The sequence below is a fragment of the Antechinus flavipes genome, chromosome 5 (genome assembly GCF_016432865.1).
Source record: "Antechinus flavipes isolate AdamAnt ecotype Samford, QLD, Australia chromosome 5, AdamAnt_v2, whole genome shotgun sequence".
NCBI classification, from domain to species: Eukaryota; Metazoa; Chordata; class Mammalia; order Dasyuromorphia; family Dasyuridae; genus Antechinus; species Antechinus flavipes.
In genome coordinates, this window is record NC_067402.1 from 230,006,200 (window position 1) to 230,030,047 (window position 23,848).

Below are 23,848 nucleotides of genomic sequence, written 5' to 3' on the forward strand. Positions count from 1 at the left end.
GGAAGGAACTTGTAAGAAGGTTTTTTGTTTTTTTTTTTTTTTAAATTTAAAGATGATTTATTAAAAAAAAATTCTTACTGACCCTGAAGCTCCATTTTAAAAAGTCAACATATTTGGCAAAGAGAAATATCTTATTTTGAAGTAGCTATTTTAAGAACCCCAAACTAAATTCCAGCAAATATCTTCCTAATCTGAAAAATTTTGCAGTAATCACATGAAGCTTTCATACCCTTGCTGGAGTGCTGTCTTGACCAAAGATGCAATGTACATTTTCATTGTATCTTGAGAAATAGTCTTGGATTTTTAGATGTGTCATCCTTTGCACCAGATGTTTTTAAGGAAGAATTAATTTTTTTGTTTTTGTTGAAGCAGGTAAGGAAGACAGGAATTGCATCTATTACCTTAGAGAGGAGGCTTACATCTGAAGAATCCTGTTAGGAATGATTTGCCTGGTCCAAGTTTGGAGTCAGTTGTGAAAGCTTGACATGATAATGATTAGAAATATGGAGAGAGAAACACTGACCCAGTAGAAGAAATTTAAGGAATTAGTCTTCCTGAAGGAATTAGACTGTAAAGTCTCATATGTAGTTGGGATTTCTTGCACTGTTTCTCTATGCCTATTTAAATTTTGCTTGCTTTGTGTTGTGTAAAATGAGGAACTCTTAAGGACCTGTAAACTGTTAACACTTCTTGATTTGACCGGCACTTGGTGGCTTTTTGGTTATGTTGTGTTTTCTGTGTGGTGCTAAGCTGTTGGTAAACCAACATTTCAATGATTAAACATATTAGAATACTCAATTTTACATACAGACACACAATTGTGCACCATCTCTGGAAATTCAGATTGTGTTGCTTTATGAGGTTTTTGCCCAATTTGTTTAAACTTTGTTTAGAAGTTTCTTTTTGTTCTTTTTTTGCTTTTGAGGGTTTGGGAGGAGGCATGGGAACTAGGGAAAGTGCTTTCCTTCTTAACCTTCTCAAAAAGACATTTACCATCTAGTTAGCATCTGCAGCTTTGGTGGTGTTGATCACTGAATTAATTTTGCAAGTAATGTTTGTGCTAGGCCTTTTACTTGTTCATCAGACTTCCATGCTCAGTACCACCCTAGGGGTACTTATCCACACCTGCTTGTACTATACCATGGTTATGTTATTGTGACTTCTTTCATAAAAGGACTAAGCTGGAACAGAGTATCTAGGGAAGGTCATAAACATATCCTTCTTTCTGCCTTAAACTGTATTATCTTGGGTATGTTCTAAGTAGCTTACTGCTCATACAGGCCAGTCTAGAGCGGTCTCTAATTATAGAAGTATTAGTGCCTGCTTGGTCCTGATTTCAGTGAGAGCTACCTGCAGCACTTGGTTGCAGATCTATGCAATAGTCCAAGTTCATTTCATGTGAACTACACCACACCCCCTGTATTCATTGCCTTAACTCTTCCTCTGTCCCTTCACCCACAGAGCATGGACTGAGGAGTTGTAGATCCAAAACTATTTGGATGTTTGACTTTTTTAAAAATTTGCCTGAGGTTTTTAAACATAAGGATCAGTGAGTGAGGTCTGAAGCATGGGTACAACTAAATCACTTCTCAAAGTGATTCAGTTCACTCCATCTTGACAGAAGAAATTCTCCCACCGGATCTCAGCGTTGCTATAATAGCATCTTAAAGCTATTTTATGAACTAACATCCCCTAGGAAAGCTTTTTATTGTCTTTGTAAAAGACACTTTGGAGATTTGTTTTTACTCTTTCCACTTAGGTATCAGTTTTCTTTTGAAAGCTTCTGCCAGGCTTCAATTACATATAACTTTACTTTTCTATTAGGTGAGCTGGCATTGTTTTAATGGATTCTTAGTTTTAGTTTAGTACATCTTTATGAGTTCATCTTCCTAGTTAGTCAATGCTGAAATCTGATCAGTAATGAAAAGGATAGAAGCTTATTAGTCTTTATTAAAGACTGTGGATTAAGATACTGAAATAAAAATCATGATAACATCTTTTATAGTGTCTAAGCTTTCTAATTAGCTTAATGACAAATTCTTGACCCCTTTAACAACCCTAACTTTAGGGCCCAGAATTAGAGGGGGCATTTGTATCACAGTAAAGCTGGATTTAAATGGAACAATGTTTATCTCTCAGAAACTGATTCAGAAACTCTTTTTGCTGGCACTTTGATATTTATGATAGGAAAGGGAGACTGTTCTTAGGGTGGGATACAAATGTACTTCAGGGTATGGGGGAGATTTATGGTCTATGCAATCCATTAGTAATGAGAAAGACACGTGTAATGGTTCCACTGAATTATCAGTGACTTCAATACCTCCTAAAATTTCATGTAACTGCTTTTAACACCAAGTTTTCAAATGTTTGCTCCTGATGTTAAGAAAATATTAATATTGCACCACACCATTGATTTTTATTTTGTCCTTGTGCCCCTCTGTGGACCTGAATTTCAAACTTTGTACTGTAATTCTCCTTAATGTATAGAGAGGCTTGGGATGAGAATTGGGGTAATTTTTAAGTGAAAGAGTCCTTCCATTTTAATGTTTCTTAACTATTTAATATAAACTTGGAATTGGGGAGGAGAGGGAAAAGAGGGAAAGAATAAGAGAATAATGTTTACTAAAAAACCAATTCCCTTCCCCTATATGAGTTAACCATAGTCTACTGAAATGTCAGAAAAGACTGACTCAGGTTTTATATTGCCATGTTGAGCATGGAGAAGGATGCTTGACAGCATGTGAAAGCTCTATTAATTAATTGATGCCAGAGCAAATAGGTGCTTCTCTAGATATTTGGGTACTTTTTGGTGGAGAGCTACAGAACTGATTAGTAATTGTAGTATACTGGAATTATTTGGGGAGAAATGATAATTTGTTTCATGTTCCAGACTAAAGACTACAGCAGCCTAACACTAAGTTTCTGGAGTTGAAACTATTCTTTCTCAGATTCATCTTGACTGAAGACCCCCCCATATCAGACCAAAGAACACCAAAAAACAAAAAGAGCACCCTCCACCCTGCAACACTTTACTGATCTTTGTCACTCAGGTACTACTTTGTGGTAAGACTTTTATGTGTTTTCTTTAGATAGTTCTTAAGAGCCCTTTCTGCAGCATATACATATTCTGCTGCATGTACCCATCTAGGGATACATCAGTTGGGATGTTATCCCTTGTATTTCTTCTGCTGGTATGTGAATGGTAGGACAAGAATGACCATTATAGTAAGAGCTCTTTGTACAAAAGAAATTTTTTAAATTGTATACATTTTATAGTCTGGCTATCAGTTGTTTGATAACTTGCTGTCAAGTATGTTTCTCTATTTGTATTTATCCACCACAACAATAAATGCTAAAAGTAAAGGAGTAATTGGATTGTGCTGTTTATGTGTGTGTGTAATTATTGATAAATATCCACTGTCCCAGTCATAACATGAATTCCTCTTTATTTCAAAGTTTCTGTAATTTTATATTTTTGTTGTTTGGTTGTTTTGGTTATGTCTGACACATAGTGGCCTTATTTGAGATTTTTTTTAGCAAATATACTGGAGTAGTTTATCATTTCCTTCTCCAGCTCATTTTACAGATAAGGAAACTGATGCCCATGATCACTCAGCTAGTTAAGTATTTGAGGTCATGTTTGAATTAAGGAAAATGAGTCTTGATCCAGGTCTGGCACTCAGTCCATTGCTCCTCTTAGATGCCTTGTACTTTTATGTGCTGCATATTTATTCTTGTGTAATATTCTCCAGTAAATCCCACTCTTACACTTTATCATGATGTGATATGACTGGATTCTTGAAGATTTCTCAGGGGAGTGCAAAGCTGTTTTAGTCCTACCTAATCAAATTGGAAAGGCTTTTGAGTACAAACTTAGTAAAGTAAGCCTATCATAAGAAAATTGGTTGTGGATTCACCAATTTTTTTTTGTCCATGGCAGCTAGTGAAACTAGATGCTAAGAGGTAGATGAAGCCGAATCTATACTGATGAAATTATAGACTGCTAAGTATTATCCTACAGAAATGTGTATGACCATTATGACCAACTGACTCTGCATTTGTCATTTGCCTTTGAAAGAATTAAGAGAAACAAGACTATTATTGGGTAAAATCATGAGGAATTTAAATTTCAAAATTGTACAATCTATAAGAGACTAGAATAGAAAGGTGGAGTTAACTGAGTAAAGACCTGTAAAGGAGGAAGAGAAAGTAGAAAAATTTCAGTTGTGAATTGTATTGTAATTGAATGTAATGACTCTTTAAATCATCTCAGAAACAAGGTGCTCTTAGATGAAAAGATTTGGACCCTTTAATGACCCTTCTTAACATTAGCCTGGTACTGTACTAATATATTCAGCTTCGAGACTGGACCTATGAATTCCTTAGGGGACTCTTTAAGATGAGGAAATTATCTCTACCAAAGTACTTTCTCTGCTATCTTGAGAGTTGACTAAAACATTAAGGATTTATCCCTGTTTACCTGGTACTAATCAGAAGCAGGACTTGAATCCAGGTCTTAATGATTTGGAGCTCTACTATACTAAGCTATGTAGCTTTAGAGCACATTTTGACTTTTAAAAATAACATTTAGGGGCAGCTAGATGGAATAGTGGATAGAAAACTTGTCCTGGATTCAGGAAGACCTTTTTAAAAATTTGCTGTCAAACACTTACTAGTTGTGATCCTGGGCAAATCACTTAACCCCAAATTACCTCCAAAAAAACTAAAAATAGATTTAAAGAAAACAAAAACTACTTTGATAATATGCCAAGAAAGTTTGGAAACATACAGAAGTAAGCATGGTTATTTTTATATCTGGCATCAAAACTGAGCTATAATTTCACTTCTCTTAAATTTCTCTAGTGTTCTGTCATACTCTTATCCCTTGCCCCATTATGGTATTGTTATTCATTCCCCACTAAACTCTAAAGACCGAGTTTCCCTCACCATCTGCTGTTTCTATTGATGTTGATGAATGAAGCTCGAGAAAGTCATTAAGTGAAACTGTTTCATCAAATTTCTTATTTCAACATGACACTTCTAATAAGCAAGAAAATCTTTTTACTCCTCCTTAAAAGATTTACTATCTTACTCCCCACAGTGGCTGTGTCATACCACAAAATCCAACATCATCCTTCCCTCAAACCTCACAGCTGAGGAGTGTTATCTTAAACTTCAAGAAAATAGGCTGTTAGTCATGAAATTCTTCTTATATCTCAAAATCCCATGACATAATCTCCCATCCTCCTTTTTACTTTATTCTCTGATAATGTGGTTCTTTTCACCAAGGTCAACCCCTATTATATGTACCCTTTATCCTATCTTCAGTCTCTGGCAAATTACCCCTTCAAACATTTCCTTCACTCTCCATTCTCTTCCTATCTACTGATTGCTTTTCTACTGCCTATAAATATGCTCATTTCTAATCGTTTGTAAAGAAATAAAACATTTCTAATACAATATTGAATAGTAACGGTGATAGTGGGAAACCTTGTTTCACTCCTGATCTTATTGGGAATGATTGCAGTTTGTCCCTGTTACATATGATGTTTACTGATGGTTTTATATAGATGCTACTGATTATTTTAAGTAAAAGTCCATTTATTCCTATACTCTCAAATGTTTTTTTATGGGAATGGATGTTGGATTTCATCAAATGCTTTGTTTCTGCATCTATTGAGATGATCATATGGTTTTTGTTAATTTGGTTATTAATATGGCCAATTATGTTGATAGTTTTCCTAATATTGAACCCGCCCTGCATTCCTGGTATAAATCCTACTTGATCATAGTGTATTTTTGCTAATAGCTTATTTAAGATTTTAGCATCAATATTCATTAGGGAGATTGGTCTATAATTTTCTTTCTCTGTTTTCAACCTACCTGGTTTAGGTATGAGTACCATGTCCATGTCATAAAAGGAATTTTGTAGGACTCCTTCATTCCCTATTTTATCAAATAATTTATATAGTATTGGGGCCAATTGTTCTTTAAATGTTTGGTAGAATTCACATGTAAATCCATCTGGTCCTGAGGATTTTTTCTTAGGGAGTTCATTAATAGCTTGTTCTATTTCTTTTTTCTGAAATGGGACTATCCAAGCAATTTACTTCCCCCTCTGTTAATCTGGGAAGCCTATATTTTTGGAGGTAGTCATCTATTTCACTTAGGTTATCAAATTTATTGGCATAAAGTTGGGCAAAGTAACTCATTATTTCTCTAATTTCCTCTTCATTGGTGGAAAGTTTTCCCTTTTCATTTTTAAGACTACTAATTTGATTTTCCTCCCTCTTTTTTCTAATCAGATTTACCAAAGGCTTATCTATTTTATTGGTTTTTTCATAGAACCAACTCTTAGTTTTATTAATTAGTTAAATAGTTTTTTTACTTTCAATATTATTAATTTCTCCTTTTAATTTTAGAATTTCAAATTTAGTATTTGATTGGGGGGTTTTATTTTGGTCTTTTTCTAGCTTTTTTAGTTGCAAGCCCAATTCATTGAGCTTCTTTTTCTCTATTTTATTCAAGTAAGCCTCTAACGATATAAAATTTCCTCTTATTACTGATTTGGCTGCATCCCACAAATTTTGGTATGATGTCTCATCGTTGTCATTATCTCTAGTGAAATTATGAATTGTGTCTATAATTTGCTGTTTCACCCAATCATTCTTTAAGATGAGATTATTTAGTTTCCAATTGCTTTTTGGTCTATATACCCCTAACTTTTTGTTGAATGTAGTTTTTATTGCATTATGATCTGAAAAGAAAGCATTCACTATTTCTGCCTTCCTGAATTTAATTTTGAGGTTCTTATGTTCTAATATATGGGCAATTTTTGTATAGGTTCCATGAGCTGCCGAGAAGAAAGTATATTCCTTTCTATCTTCATTCAGTTTTCTCCAAAGATCTATCATACCTAATTTTTCTAATATTATATTTACCTCTTTGATTTGTTTTGTGGTTTGATTTGTCTAATTCTGATAAAGGACTCATTTCCAAAATTATAGAGAATTGACTCATTTATAAGAAATCAAGCCATTCTCTAATTGATAAATGGTCAAAGGATATGAACAGACAATTCTCGGACGAAGAAATTGAAACTATTTCTAGCCATATGAAAAGATGCTCCAAGTCATTATTAATCAAAGAAATGCAAATTAAGGCAACTCTGAGATATCACTACACACCTGTCATACTGGCTAGAATGACAGGGAAAGATAATGCAGAATGTTGGAGGGGATGTGGGAAAACAGGGACACTAATACATTGTTGGTGGAATTGTGAATACATCCAACCATTCTGGAGAGCAATTTGGAACTATGCTCAAAAAGTTATCAAACTGTGCATACCCTTTGATCCAGCAGTGTTTCTACTGGGCTTATACCCCAAAGAGATCTTAACGAAGGGAAAGGGACCTCTATGTGCAAGAATGTTTGTAGCAGCCCTCTTTGTAGTGGCCAGAAACTGGAAACTGAGTAGATGTCCATCAATTGAAGAATGGCTGAATAAATTGTGGTATATGAATATTATGGAATATTACTGTTCGATAAGATATGACCAAACAGGACGATTTCAGAAAGGCCTGGAGAGACTTACACGAACTGATGCTGAGTGAAACGAACAGGGCCAGGAGATCATTATATACTTCAACAACAATACTATATGATGATCAATTTTGGTGGACCTGGCTATCTTCAGCAATGAGATGAACCAGATCAGTTCCACTGGAGCAGTAATGAACTGAACTAGCAACACCCAGTGAAAGAACTCTGGGAGATGACTAAGAACCATTACATTGAATTCCCAATCCCTATATTTTTGCCTGCCCGCATTTTGGATTTCCTTCACAGGCTAATTGTACAATATTTCAGAGTCTGATTCTTTTTGTACAGCAAAATAATGGTTTGGTCATGTATACTTATTTTGTATTTAATTTATACTTTAATATATTTAACATCTACTGGTCATCCTGCCATTTAGGGAAGGGGGTGGGGGGAAAGAGGGGAAAAATTGGAACCTCTTTTGTGGCAAGGTTTGGCAATTGTCAGTGCTGTAAAATTACCCATGCATATAACTTGTAAATAAAAAGCTATTAAAAAAAAAGGAAATAAAACAAACCTCCCATTCCCCTCAATTTATTCTTTATTTTTCCCTTTCTCAGCCCAAACACCTAGAAAAGGTTTGCTTCTGCTCCTTTTGCTCACTTTTCAGTCCTTTGCAAATCTGATTTCAAAGTGGATCACCTGAAAATTGCTCACTCTAAAGTTATCAGTAATCTTTTAATCGCTTAATTGGATGACCTTTTCTCAGTTTTTATAACTAACTTCTCTTTAATATTTGACACCACTAACCATGTTCTCCAGGATTTTAGCAACTGTTTTCTCATAGTCTCTTACCTATCTGACTACTCTTAAGATATTTTTGCTGGTTCATTATAACTTTCCTTCAACATTGGATATCCCACAAAACTCTTTCCTGGCCATTTACTCTCCCTTTTATTTTCAAAATACATGCAAAGATAGTTTTCAACATTCACCCTTGCAAAACCTTGTGTTCCAAATTTTTCTCCCTCCTTTCTTACTACCCAAATCTGTAGACAATAAGTAATCTCATATAGGTTAAACATGAGCAAGTCTTCTAAACATATTTCCACATTAATCATGCTGCACAAAAAGAAAAAGGAAGGAAAAAAAGCAAACAACCAAAAAAAGTGAAAATACTATGTGTGATCTACATTCAGTCCCCACAGGTCTCTTTCTGGATGCAGATGGCTCTCTTCATCATTAGTCTATTGGAATTGAACCTCATTGTTGAAAAGAACCAAGTCTACTAGAACTGATCATTATATAATCCTGTTTTGTTGTGTACAATGTTCTTTTGGTTCTACTCACTTTACTTAGCATCAATTCATGTAAGTCCTGACCTTTCTGAAATCATCCTATTCATCATTTCTTATAGATAATAATCCATAACATTCATATATCATAATTTCTTCAGCCATTCTCTGATGAACACTCACTCAGTTTCTAGTTCCTTGCCACTACAAACAAAAAGGGCTGCTACAAACATTTTTGCACATGTGGGTCCTTTTCCCTTTTTTATGATCTCTTTGGGATACAGACCTAGTAGTGACACTGCTGGATCAAAGGCTATACAGAGTTTGATAGCCCTTTGGGCATGGTTAGGCCTTTACTCTCTTGGTTATCTCATTGGCTACTGTGGGTTTAATTAACTCTACATTGATGACTCCCATGTTTATATACCAAGGCCTAGTCTTCTAAGCATCCTGACTGAGTGAATAAGACTCAAGCCAAAGACAAGGTGCTTGGTAGCTAGCTACCAAGTGAGCTATAGACGGATGGACAGGGGCTTTGGTAGAAGTGGGCCTCTGTTGCAGTGGATCCTTGTAGAATTCTCACAGTTACTGTAAACAATCGGGAAGCTAATTTTATTTTCACTGGCAAGTAAAGAGAGAAATTGATTAGATTATCTAAATGGAAGTGGGCCTTTGTTGAATTCCTTGCATTGATGGAATTATCTAGATCCCACTGTTACAACAATTGGCAGGCTATAGATGGGCAACGCCTCCCCTCACATTCCTTTATTATATAAGACCCTCTCCTTCCCCCTTACTAATTGCCAGTTCATTAGAAATTTGACCTCCCTTGTGGCATGAAGTCATTATTCCCATCTCTTTGTTAAAAGCAAATTCTACTAGGAAGTTTATCCTGCTTCCTTCTTTTTGTTAATCACTAACTTTTGGAACATAGTGGGCTTCCAACAATCATAAATTCTGCCTCTTGATTTGGAGGTGGTCTAAGCCTACAAGTTCATTTGAGACACCTCACAATACCAGCTGCAACCCCAATTATTTTTGTAGTTCAACCCACACACCTCATCAAGTTTCATTCCTTTCAAATGGTGACAGCTGTAGTTTCACATTTCACCCACTCCTTATGCCAGTGGTGGTAGTATCGGTGTCATATTTTGCCCTAGACGCAGCTCCTATCTCTCTTACTTAATTTGTAGGGGGGAGGGGAGGAAACTCTTGGGTAATTGAAACAGGAGATTGTTATATGAATAAAAAAGCATTGGGAGGGATATTGTGGAAAGAGCAGATTTTTTCTTGTGACTTCCCTCAGTTTAGATATTCTACTCTTCTATCTTTGCTCATCAGAAGTGTGCTGGAAAAGTCACATCCTCCAATTTCTGGAATTTTTCTCCATTTTCAAAATTGATAATTTTGAATGTCCCTGAGGCATAACCATAATCCCCAGCCCATTGGAACAGACTTTCTTTTTGGCATTATTACACTTCATCCAATGTCTTCTACTGATTTTTTCTGAATTTAGTTGAAATGATTTGAATGATTAATTGAAATGTATTCTCTCCTAAAGTATCAGTGCCAAAATCAGATGAAGTAATTTTAAACTCACCCTTACAATATAAAAGGTGGAGTTTGAGCTGAGGTGAGGATGGGAGGGAATGAGGCAGTTCATTGCCAACATGGGAAACAACTCCATAGAAATGGAGGGCTATGGACCTCTAAAGATCTATAAGAAAAGCAAGTTGATTTGTTTATAGTGTGCATAAAAGGAAGCAGCATATTAAGGCTGGAAAGGGGCCAGGTTGTAAAAGGCTTTATACCTGGCAAATGGATCCATGTGTTGTCTGTTGATCTATGTTATTGTGGGCTCTCTCTTTTTGTGCTGACTGCAGCCTTAACCTGTCTTTTCATTGTATGTAGATCTTTTCCATATTTTTCCATAAATCTCTCATAGAAATCTACTGGGCCCTCCTCTTGGCCTTTTTAATATGTATGGGTACCTTAGAAGTATTCAGACTGTACAACTGTTAGAATAGCCCACCACCTTGACTGTTCATACACTTTTTTTAAAGATAGCTTTTTATTTTCCCTAATACATGCAAAGATAGTTTTCAACATTCGCCTTTGCAAAACCTTGTGTTCCAAATTTTTCTTTCGTCTTCCTTTCCTCCCCACCTCCTTTAGAAAGGAAGCAATCTAATATAAATTAAACAGTTTATACACTTTATTGATAGTGTCTTCATTCCATAATATATCTTTCCATTGCCCTTTGCATGAATCACAACTTTTATTTCTTGGATATTATGATACTTCATGATTTTTGGCTGAATTTATATAGCACCTTAATTATATTTCTTTGATCTTCACAAATAGCCAGTGCAGGAGTGTGGCCAGTCAGTAGTGATGGGCTGGGAAAGAACTGAGGGATGAAGAAATTAGTAGGATGGAGGTCACAGTGGGGATGAAGAACTGAGTAATGGACTGATAGCAGAGAAAAGTTGGAATGACAGACTATAATCAGATAAGTGAATTTCAGAGCTCATTAACACAGAAATTAAATACTTGATAGTGATATGACTATTTCTGTGTGAGGGAGTATAATTAGGTCATTGGAAATGGGAATATCAATATGTTTGAAGTTTCTCAATATGAAAACAGGAGTTGAGGAAGGAAAAGAATGGAACCTGGAAAGAGGAATGAGATGGAGCTCAGAAGACACCAGACTACCAGAATCTCAATTGGCTGATATAGATTGAACCCTAAAAGAGGTTATTGAGTGATAATGATATGATGTAGTCTTTAGAGAGGATATAACAATAAGATTAAGGCTACCTGGCCTTATCCCTAAAATCACCTGGCCTTGGGAGTGCTGTAATTCCACAAACATTTGTGGACCGTCAAATAACAATTTGTTGGTCAGTAATAACAGTTTCTGAGAAAATATGAGGTACATACCAGCTTAATCCTCAACTCTACCTCTAAGCCATTAAATTAACATTCAATCATATGAAGCACTTGGATCTCTTTAACTTTTTCTTGTAAATTTCTTCTCTTGGTTCTTTGCTAAACTTCTTTTGAAACTTAGCCCACTGTTAGCAGTGTAATAAATCTTTGCCCCTTAATTTAGAAATTGTAAACAGAGTTTGTGAATTCTTTGTGAATATGCGACACCAACCTGGGGACCCTAACATTGTTGGGATGTCTTATGCCTCAACATTTGGTAACTCACATGAGGAGCCTTGAATTTTATATCCTCCATGTTAAGGTAAGCCTCTTTTCACTCCTATAGCTAAGCACTAAGAAAGCGTTTCTGGTTGTCAGGAGCCCCACATTCAGCAAATTTTTCTTGACTGGGGACACCTAGACTTGGACATTCTTGCAGTTCTTGATATAATTTCTTCTGAGACCACAGAGGATATGAGCTGTTATAGGACTAGGAATTTTAAGGTTTCTGGCAAACCTAAGGATTCTCCCTTAGGTCTCTTAAAAAAGAGACAAATTTAGCCTAAAAGATCTTAAAGTTACGAAACCTATTTTCTTTTGCAATACTTCCTGGCCTCAACATATCTTAGAGGACCAAGAAAGATGGCTCATTAGTGATCCATTAACACTAGCCCGCTGCTTGATTTGTTTTGCCACAGATAAGGCAAGTGGACTGAAGTTTTATATGTCCAAGCCTTTATGGCCTTGTCTCAAGAGCCTAAATTAAGATAGCACTGCAAGATGCTGCTGGTAAAATTTACTGGAGGGGAATTCAAAGTAGACACCTCCCAGATCACCTCCTTTCTATTCTTCCAGGGACATGGGATCCCCCATTTGTTCCCTCATGCAGTCCTTATGAGGAGATTTGAGAATCTCTTCCGAGACCACCCCTTATCAAAATCTGGACTTTATATATAACAATGTTTCTTCAAATCAGTCCACTTCCCATGAGGCCCCTGGACCTCACCTCTTGAACCTGATTCTGAAACCTGATTCCCCCTCCTCAATTGTTCTCTTTTTCTCAAACTCAGAATCTTGTTTCAGCCACCCCTTCTAAACTCTGGGAGTTTAGAAACATTGGGAGAAGTAACAGACTCTTAAGGTAGAACACTTAGGGTGTATATGCCTTTTTCAATGCCAGACCTTTCCCAGATTAAGGAAAAACTTGGCTGTTACTCCGAGGACCCCTCTGAGGACTAAATATCTTGAAGGCTTTAAAGCCATCTCCCTTCAATTGATCTTAGATTATTAATATCATTATCTCCTCGTGCTGTACCAGAGAGGAGAAAAACTGGATCTTAGCCCAGAAGTTTCAGGATGATATGACTTGAATCCTCCTCCTCCTCTTCCTCCGCTTCCTCTAGTAGACACCTCCCAACGACTATTGCTATCCAAGTTGCAAATCCTAGGTGGGATTACCAGCAGGGAAGTAGAGATACAGAGAGAAGGAATCATTTTCTAATATGCTTTACTGAAGGCATGAAAAAGGCGATTAAGAAACAGGTTATGAAAAACTTAAGGAAGTTACCCAAATTGCTGAGGAAAATCCCGCCCTGGTTCAGGAGTGCCTTGTAGGTAATCACTAACCTGAACCTCATTACTCCAGAGGGAACTAGTATCCTCAACATGCATTTTATTAGTTATTCTGCCCCAGATATTTGGAAGAAGCTGCAGAAGTTAACCATGAGTCCTCAAACTCCCAGACACAACTGTTGGAAACAGCGTTTGGAATGTTTAACAATAGAGACAAAGCTGCAGCAAATCAGGCTTGATCGAGGAACAAAGGACAGACTCAATTTTTAGCCAATTCCTATTTATGCTTCAGATGCCACTGCCAGGATACCCTCCCAGGTCCATGCCCTAACTGCAAACAGGAAGAGCACTGGAAGAGAGATTGCTCACAGAGGAGTCTAGTCACCTCTTCCCAATATCCTGTCCTCCAGTTTCTTCAGCACCAGGAGTGATAGTTCTCACCCCTTTACTCCATCACAATGTCCAACTGCAGGGTAATTTTTTCATGTGATAGGTAAGTCCATTGATTTTCTCCTTGACAGGGGAGCCTCACATTCTGTTCTGTCCTGCTACTCTGGCCTCATCTGCTCCTTCCCTACATAGGGTGATGGGAATTGAAGGAAAACTTAGAAAGTGTTTGGAGACCTTCTCTCTGCCTTGCTAATTTGGTGACCTGTTCAAACACTCCTTTCTTATTATCTCCTCCTGTCCTGCCTCTTTGTTGGGATGTGATGACGGTGAAATCGGGGACCCAATTTTCCTTTCTCAGACCTCTGGGTGCACTTTTTGTGCTTCTCTCAAAGCTCTCTTAGATTTCAGATGAAATCTGGGAGGGGAAGTACATTCTTCTGTCTGGTTCCAAGGAACTTCTGGGTAGGCTACTCATGCCATTCCAGTTTTAGTATACCTTCAGAACCCAATGTTCCCTCACAGGCACCAGTATCCAATAAAGCCAGAGGCCAGAGAGGGATTGCAACCCCGATTGAAAAATTTCTTAAGCACAAGCTTTTGGTTCCTTTTTAGTTTCCCTGTAATACTCTTATCTTCTATGGGAGGAATTCCTTATGGTACAAGATCTCAGAGCTGTTAATGAGGCAGTTATTCCTATTCTTTCCATTGTTCCTGTACTACCCTGACTCAAATCCTAGGGAATACACAATGGTTTTGTATTTTAGATCTTAAAGATGCTTTCTTTTGCATACCACTCACAATCTCTTTTTGCCTTTGAATAGGCAAATCAGAGGGAACCTAATCCCCATTTATTAACATGGACAGTACTCTCTCAGACCTTCTGAGACAGCCCTCACTTATTTGGATAGGCACTGACTAAAGATTGAAGAGATCTGGAGTTGCTTAATAGCAGGCTCATCCAGTATGTTTTTGACATCCTGATCAACCAAAGAGGATTTTCTGCTGCTGCCATAAAAGCCTTTAGCTTTCTGGGCTCTTGAGGCTATAAAATATCTTTGTCTAGGGTTCACATTGCCTGTCAGTCTATTGGGGAATACTTAAATGAATTAGCTCCTACCTCCCCTTTGCTCACAGTGGAGAGGAAACAGGTAATCTTGTCACTGCCTCAAAGAAACATTAACAACTACTTTCCTGGGCATGAATGGATTTTGTAGAATCTGTATACCTAATTTTGGGATTATTTCCAAGTCCCTCTGTGATTCTATTCATGGTCCTGAGACACTTTCCTTTGACTGGGTCCCTGATTAGACCAAGGCTTTTACGATCCTGAAAGCTAAACTGACCTCTGCCTCAGTGCCAGCCCTGCCTAATTTAGAAAAACCTTTTACTCTGTATATTGATAAAAGGTGGGGGCAAGCCTTTGGAGTCTTAACTTAGTCCCTGGGATCTGATCCCAGATCTGTTGCTTACTTCTCAAAGCAACTTGACTTGATGTCCTTGGGGTGGCTCTCCTGCCTTAAAGCAGTGTCTGCTACACCCCTTCTAATTGAGGAAGCCTCCAAGCTTAGGCTGCCAAGGGTCTCAAACTACGGCTGCAGGCCAGATGCAGCAGCTGAGGACGATTATCCCCCTCATCCAAGGCTATGAAGTTTCTTTATTTAAAGGCCCACAAAACAAAGTTTTTGTTTTTACTATAATCCGGCCCTCCAACAGTCTGAAGGACAATGAATTGGCCCCCTATTTAAAAAGTTTGAGGACCCCTACACCTTGGAGGTTCCAACTCTCCACTGGGTTCAAAGCATTCTAGAAGCCAAAGGTTATCAGTAGCTTGCTAGTGGGAGGCTTACCAGATATCAGGATCTCCTCTTAGACACCCTGACTTGACTGTTTGGGTGTGCCATACTCTCAACCCTGCCATCCTGTTCCCTGACAGTAGTCAGTCAGTTGATGTTATTCACAATTGTGAGATAGTGTCTATTCCAGTCAACCTGACTTGAGGGACATTCCTCTGGACAACCCAGACAGTGAATAATTTAGTGATGGATCCAGTTTTCTTGAAAATGGGGAAAGGAGGGGTAGGTAGATGGCATAGTATAGAGCACCAGCCCTGAAGTCAGGAAGACCTGAGTTCAAATCTGGTCTCAGACACTTAACACTTTCTAGCTGTGTGACCCGGGGCAAGTCACTTAATCCCAATTGCCTCAGCCAAAAAAAAAAAAGAAAAAGAAAAAGAAAAAGAAAGAAAGAAAAAAAGAAAATGGGGAAAGGAAGGCAGGTTATTCTGTGGTGAGCTTCAATAGCACCTTGGAGGCTAAGCCATTCTTCCCTGGGACCTCTGCCCAGAGGATCTGATGAAAGCAACACTCTGACCTGAGACAGCCCTATAAAGTTATGTAAAATCACCAACAAAAAGTTATACAAACTCAAATAGTCTTACATCCTCTGGAGACAGGATGAGTCTCTAGAGAATGTCTCTTTTCATATACAAACTCAAATATTATTACACCCACTAGAAATAGGAAGATGAATCTCCAGAGAACTTCAAATATACAAACTTCAAATGATCTTGCTTATTCTTAGATTCCTGTATAAAATAGGTCTTCAGAAAATGTCTCTTTGCAAAATCACTTGTCTCTTGAGAATGATATTGCCCATCAAGGAAGCCTTTATCTTGGTGTCTCTTTAACAGTAAAAGCCCTTTTTATCACAGCCTTCCAGTAAGCGAATTTCCTTCACTGGGGACTCGGTTCCTTGGAGAACAAGGAAAACTTTCACCCAGTCCTGCCACACCTCTCCGCTACCCTGTCCTGATCAGATTGAACCCATTGCCTTAATTGGAGCTTTAGAATCAGGGAAAGGAATGAGTACACAATTGCTGCAAGCTCTCCATGCACCTAAAGAAGTTTCTGTTATGTTTTGTAAAGGACACCAGAAGTGGGGCTCATTCCAGACCAAGGGCAATAGGCTTGCAGATTTAGCTGCCCATGCTACTGCCTGACACCTTTGATTTCTCCAACTCCTCAAGGCTTACACTCCCTCATACCCTCCAGGAACAGGCCCTCGCTAAAGAAAGGGGATACATTCTTCCCCCTTCTGTGTGGTTTCAACCACCTTCAGACCACCTTTGAATCCCAGAGGCTAGTCAGTGGAAACTACAGAGTAGAGAAAGAATGCCTTCCAAATCCTTGTGAAACTTTTTACTGGTCACAATCTGGGAGAAACAATTAGACAGATCTGCTAGGCCTGCTGGGTTTTGCCCAAGTAAATATTGAAGGGGCTATTAAACCTACCCAGGGGAGGATTGGCAGATAGATTTTACACATATATCCCCTTGCACAGGCTTCAAACTACTTTTTTTTTTTTTTTTTTTTTACTAATCTTTTCTTTTGGATACTTTTACTAATGGATAGTGTCCTTTCCTTGTAGAACTGAAAAAACCCAAAAGTGTTTACTAAAATAAATCATACCTCATATAGAGCAGGAATGGTCCAGCCTTCACTTCTCAAATAACCCAAGTTATAGCTAAGGCATTTAAGATTACTTATTTTCATTCTGCTTGGCATCATCAGTCTTCTGGAAAAGTGGAGAAATGTAATTACATTTTCAAGTGAGTCAAACTGTGCCTGGAGACTCATGAGAATTGGGTGAATAATCTCCAATTAGGACTATCTAGAGTCCACATTGTGTACCTTAGCAGAATTTTAAGTTTAGTACCCTTTGAATTTTTGTATGGGAGGCCCTTCTTAACATCTGACAGTCTTGTAAATTCAGAACAGTATCTGATTATTCAGTTTGCCGCATAGCTTAGTCCAAGTCCCAAGATGTTTATTTGCATATAAACATCTCCCTAAACCCACAAATGCTCATGCTCAGACTGTCACCTCAGTAAATCTGGGGACATGGTATAATTGAAATCTTAGAAAGCCCAAAGTACAGACTTCCTGAGTAAAAAATGGAAAGAATCATATTCTGACTATTACAACTTCAGTTAAACTTGAAGCCTTCCCAGCTGGACTCATGTTTTTAGAATTAAAAGTGCTACTACTGTTACCTCTTTTCCGTCAGATCTTTTTGGATATTCCTGTGAGTCCAAAAAAGACCTGAAACAATTATTTCACAGGACTCCTGGAAGCATTGAAAACATTCTGGATGAATAAGGGCAAACTCACTCTAGGCCATCAACTTCCAACTACTTGTTCAACTTGAATACTACCATCTATCTAATTCTGAGGCTTGGCACCCTAGTATGCCACTACCACCATCTTCAAGTTTCTATGTCTTCCCTCCTCCCTTCCACTAGGCAGGGCTAGCTCTACACCATTTATTAACCTGAAGCAGCTTCAGAAGATGAGATCTTTGTCACTTTGCCCCAAATGAATTTGGGTCCCAACTTCTTGAGAGGGAAATGATGGGGTATAGTTCCTGGGGAGGATATAGCAATAACCTTCAGGCCACCTGGCTTGGGAATATTGTAGTTCCACAAACATTGTTGGCTGTCAGATAATAATCTGTTGGTCAGTAATAACAAAATTTCTGAGACAGACAATATGAAGTGTATAACAAACCATTTCTCAACTCTATCTCTAAGACTATTCCTCAGTTCTACCTCTAAGCCATAAAAATATTAGTAATGTGAAGCACTTGATCTCTAACTTTTTCTTATAAATTTATCTTCCTGCTTCTGGTTCTTTGCTAACTTTTTTTTGGAACTTTGCCAGCTGTTAGCAGCTTTAAAAAAATCTTTGCTCCTTAACTGGAGCAAACTGAGTTTGCAAATTCTTTCTCTACACCTATGACACTAACCTGGTGACTCTAACACTGTTGGAGTATCTTACTCAACGATAGTGTTTTTCTATAAAATATTATAAAAGTTCTCTCTGGGTGCCTTCCCTGGAATCAGGATTTTGTCGGTCCCTATTCGGGCGCCAAAATGTGGTGAGCTTTTTCTTCTCAAAACACAGCCAGGTGATAAACGTTCAGATCTTTTATTATCTCCAATATAGCCCGGTTAGCTTAGAGGTCTATCTCTCTGCTTGGTTCCAAGAGCTCCCTCCGAATGTCACCAAATCCAAAGGTTTTGTCCCTTCAGCCTCTGCCTCTGCTTTCTTCAGCCTCCAGCCAGCTCCATTCTTCATGTCATTCCGGTGAAATTTGACCGAGATTCTGTCTGTTTCTTTTATACAAGAGGGAGGAATTGTGGGATACGAGAGAGAGGGATTATGGGTTTTCTCCCATAGTGCTCTCTGGCCCAAAGAGCTTTAAGGGAGGTGTGAATTCACCAAGTTACAAAGTTTCTGGCATACTTGTGAACTCCGATGAGTAAAGGTGTAAACATAAGCATTGTACTAATTACTTCTACTTAGTACCTTGTTTCAGGTTCTGGCCTAAAACATCTTCTTGTAAGATCAGATCAACAATCTATCGACTCTAATGAGTTAGCAGTTTGTAAGGATTCCAACAGTAAAGGAAAGTGAGTATTCAAATTTTTGCTGCAAAAAAATTTGAATACTCACTTTCCTTTACTGTTGGAAAGGAATATCCTGCTGCAAAGGATAGCCAGGATCTTGTCTTCAGGACATAGCTTCTTTCATTGATGCCTATTAAAATGAAAATAATGAAGTTCTTCCTCTCACTAGATTATTGTGAAAACCAAATGAAGTAATATATTGTATTTTATAAATATTATAATTGCTATTAAAATAGTTTGCATTCTTTCTTTTTTTTCTTCCTGTGTGGTTTATTCAGCCTATCTTTGAGTATTCATGGATCTTACTTAAGACCTGTAGCATTTGTTCTGGGATCTACAGAACAGTACAATAGAATTCATTAAAAAAATAAAAAGCAAAAATCCAAGTACCAAAATGGATGGAAACTTTTTCTGTGGCTTATTCAGTTGTAGTTGCCTAGAGGGCTGAGAGTTTGGGCGACTTGCACTGGCTCACAAGCCATATATCAATGTTGAGGAATAAAACACCCCAACAATGTTTGGGGATTCCCAGGTCCTTGTCGGAAGTATGGTGAAAGAATTGGCAGACTCGATCTCCAAGTTAAGTGGCAAAGGTTTTATTAAGGAGAAAGCAATTAGCAGAGTGCTTAGAGGCAGAGGACAATTTTATCCAGCTTTCTATCATTGGCATGTTGATTTTATGGTCCAGAGATAGGACAGAGGAGGGTCACTGGAATTTAATTCTTGCTAACCTTGAGGAAGGGAGCCCCGAAATTCTTTCTCACTCTTTCGGACTTTGGGGGGAAAGTTTGGGAAACTCCTTCAAAGAAGCTTTCCCCTGAGAGACCTGCCCAAGAAATCAAGATAAAGTGGTTTCATTGTTGTCTGGATGGGACTAGTTGAGTCCAGGACCACGCCTACTTAGTCTAAGCTGGAGTTCGAGATTTCTATCCAACGCTATTGAGTTAGAGATTAATCCAAGGGCATTCATTCAATTTGAAGATTCTCTATTTTGATTCCAACTCAAAATGCTCCCAGCTCCCACCAAGAGCTGCCCATATAACAAGCTTCCTTACAGAGAATCTAAAAGCAGGAATTATGCCAAGGAACCTCTCTCTCTCCTTGGCATAACTGCAACCCTCTGCTCCATGAAAAGACATTTTCTTTCAGCGTTACTTCTCTTTATCTCTCTCACCTATTTCCCTAGCAGGACCTTACCCCTCTCTATCTCTATCATGACTTCTCTGTTAGAGCATTTCTCTGCTACACTGCCACTAAGGAAGTCAGCTTGAAAAAGCTGATGTCTCATTTCTAATAATAAACTTCTTTTGGCAATTTTAACTTTTCAGATTCCCAAATTCATTTACAAAGGACATGTCCCGACCAAAAGGAGGTTCATACAACTCCCTGCCCTGCACCAAATCTCATCATTTTTGGCTCCCTGACCGGGAATCTAGGGGAGCCCAACCTCATCAACCAGAGAGATTATCAGTCAGCAATGAACTGAGGAGTGGTCTCCAGAATTAAATGGTTGTTTTTAGATTGGGAGTTGGGAAAAGTCCCTGAGGCAGACTCCTTAAAACCAGAAGATCTAGGATTTTTATTATTACAGAACAGAAGCCCCCCTAAAATCAGGGGACCACAAAATCATATTAAATCATCAGCAATTGCAGCTTGCTCCCAAGTTTCCAGGTTTCAAGACGGGCTCACTAAATCCTACTCGAGGCTGCTTATTTCCGAGTGTGGACGATCAAGTCAACAAACATTCTGTGGCACCAAGGTAAAGTTAGAATCTACAGCTCTTCTTTGGGAAATTTCAAACGGAATTTCGTAGCTATGGCCCTAAATCCGGTTAATAACTGGCGCGGTCTCACCAGGATTATTAAAAGCCCGCGAATCTTTGATCCTCAGTCTCTCCCGCCAACCATAAACTCTCAACTGCTGAGAGACATCAGTTCCAGCGATTGCTCCCCCCACTTATTTATTCCCGGCGCAACACCCTCCCAGTTTGACAGACGTGAGCATTCTGCCAATGGTGTGGCCGTATCCCCTTGCTAAGGATCCAATCGGTGGCTAGGGGGCGGGGTGAGCAAGCTAGAGGTAGGTGGGGATCTGCAAGAGAGTTATCTGCAAGGCCGTTGAGGTAAGATGGCGACTCTGGCCAGTTTGCTCTTCTAGTGGGCGGGTGGTATGTTTGTCTTTTCTCTTCGGCTCCACCGAGGCTGGGCGATTGACCTCAAGTGGCGGCGGCCTTCGACGGGGCTTTAACTTTTTTCTCCTCCCCTGCTTGTCCCCTCCCCCATGAAAAGGATTTTCGGGACGCCCCGATCCCTGGGTCAAAATGGCGATCGCTGGAGTCTCCGTGGGCTGGCTGGGCTCGGGATTGGGGGAGGGTTGGGCTTGGGGTTGTGTGTGTGTGTGGGACAAAGCCTCGGGGAGGGAGCCCGACGGCGCTGTGAACTAGAAGGTGAACTCGCGCGGCCGGGAGAAGGCAAGCCAGGGCGGAGGTAGGGGGCATACCCTCGAGAGCTTCCTTGGCTTTTTCCTATGAAAGGGACGTGGGAAGGGTGAGGGCAGGGGAGCAGAGCTGAGGTGCACACGTCTCAGCGAGGCCTCCCCCTTTCCCCCGAGAAAGGGAAGCCACGGGTACACCGAGCTCTCAGGGAATTCTTTGGAGACTCCTGGGGCAGGAAGCCCTTAGTAGACCGACATAGGGTAGGTGAAACTTCCCTTTGCCTTTTTATTAAGGGAGGGGGAGGGAGACAGGGAGAGACAGATTGAGGTAGAAACACGGAGAGAGGAAGGAAGTGGAGGGAAGGAGAGGAAGAGAAAGGGTGGTTCTTGGAATCTGAATGCGGACGCTTGCCTGGGTTTGGCGGCGAGTGGGGGCAGGGCTATGAAAGATCCTTGGACTCCCCGACCTCTCAATGTAGAGTCTCTCCCTTCCCTCCCCTCCCAACCTTTGCTCTCGAAGGTGTTGGTATGAACAGAATTCGGATCCACGTCCTGCCATCGAATCGGGGGCGCGTCAACCCAGTGCCCAGATCTCAGGAGCCCCAGTCTTGTTCGTTCACACACCGCCCATGTTCCCAGCCCCGTCTCGAAGGGCAAGAGTTTTGCATTAAACATATCCTTGAAGACAGGAATGCCCCTTTCAAGCAGTGCAGCTACATATCTACCAAGAATGGAAAGAGATGTCCTAATGCTGGCCCTAAGCCTGAGAAGAAAGATGGGTATGTGTTTTTTTTTTTTTTTTTTTTTTAATGTTTCATTTTGGGATAGGATGGTGCTTTGAGGAAGGAGCCTTGTGGTTTTTTTCATTGTGGTACATAAGGGTATAGAGAGACTGGGAGCTGAAGGTGGTGCATGCTGGCTATTGATTATTATGTTATTTTCTAAGTAACAGTGGAGCTGTTGAATATTTTATTACGTAATGCAGAGTGTTCTGTAAAAGTAGAATGGACTGAGTATTTTTTTAAAAAGTATCTCTCTTTTAACATTAATAATGAACTTTGAACTAACATTCATCTTTCTACATTTCTTAATGTCAAGGTATTTATTTCTTAGCCTCAAAAAAACGATGTGAGGAAGTACTTTGAAAAACACTTTCCCAAAAAGATGTTATTGTAAATATATTAGTGAGCCAGTAACAGATTATGGTAAGGATCTTGCAATTTGTGTAGTGTGTTGAATTTTACTTATTTTTCTGTTCAGGTTTTGTAATTCACTTGTTAGATTTTACTCAGTGGGCATCATACTGAGAAATAGCATATAGGGGTGGTAAGCTGATTAAAAGAAACAATACCATGTTTATTGAGACAATTTTAGGTATTTTTCTTGAAGATTGAACAATCCTCAGATTAATAGTTAAACAGTATCTTTTATGAATGAGATAACCAGCGCAATGAAATGAAATATTGTGCCCAAAATGTTTTACATATAGCTATATAGTACTTTGTTAATGTTGCTAATGCTGATTATGTCAAGACTATCTTTTCAGAAGTTTTGATTGAGATACCTTAATTGTATATATTGATAATGCTCTTCATCTATATCAAGACAAATGCCTTTTTTTCAGAAGTCCTAATTGATTTGCATGGATTCACCCATATAGTTCATTCTGTCTCTCTTTTGATTAGTTATTTGTATTGACTTTGCATAGAGCTTCACCATTTTCAGATGAAGTTAAGTGATCTTTATGAACATTAACCTTTTGATTTTATTTTCCTTTTTGCCATTAAAATTTTTTTTTTTTTTATTTAGAGACTTGGCACTTTTTAAAAAAGCAATCCTTGAAAATTACTTTACTGGTCTCTCACCCATAGCATAATTCCATTGAGATGATACCATTTTTTCTAGTCACAAGGCCCTATTTTGTCCTTTTCCAGTGATGCTTTTTACTTTTTATTCCCTGCTTAACATGGTGGGGTTGGGCGCATTTGTCTGAAGTTGTAATAAGGATGAGAAGCAAGTATGTTATAGGAATAATCAAAGCAAGAAATATCATTAAGGTTTTTTTTTTTTTTAAATAAGGAGTGGAAAAGGTTCAGCAGTACTGTGGCACAAAAATTACAACCACGAACTAATGTAAACTAATGTACAGTTCTGTGTAAACAACAAATTGGATAAAAACAACATTGAGGGGCAGTTAGTTGCATGGAAATGATGTT

At 38.7% G+C, this 23,848-nt stretch overlaps 1 protein-coding gene across 4 annotated transcripts in view; it reads left to right on the top strand.

The window, feature by feature from the left end:
- Positions 1-21,218: 21,218 nt before the first annotated feature.
- The window catches only part of KANSL2 (KAT8 regulatory NSL complex subunit 2), a 40,679-nt gene continuing 38,049 nt past the window's right edge, over positions 21,219-23,848 (top strand). For 2 of the 4 annotated variants that reach the window (XR_007947616.1, XM_051961137.1), the window contains exon 1: positions 21,900-22,411. Coding sequence is in view for 3 of the 4 variants with exons in the window: in XM_051961137.1 (XP_051817097.1) it covers positions 22,161-22,411 (251 nt within the window). In the remaining variant the exon portion in view is untranslated. The other 2 variants (XM_051961139.1, XM_051961138.1) reach the window with 2 other exon arrangements.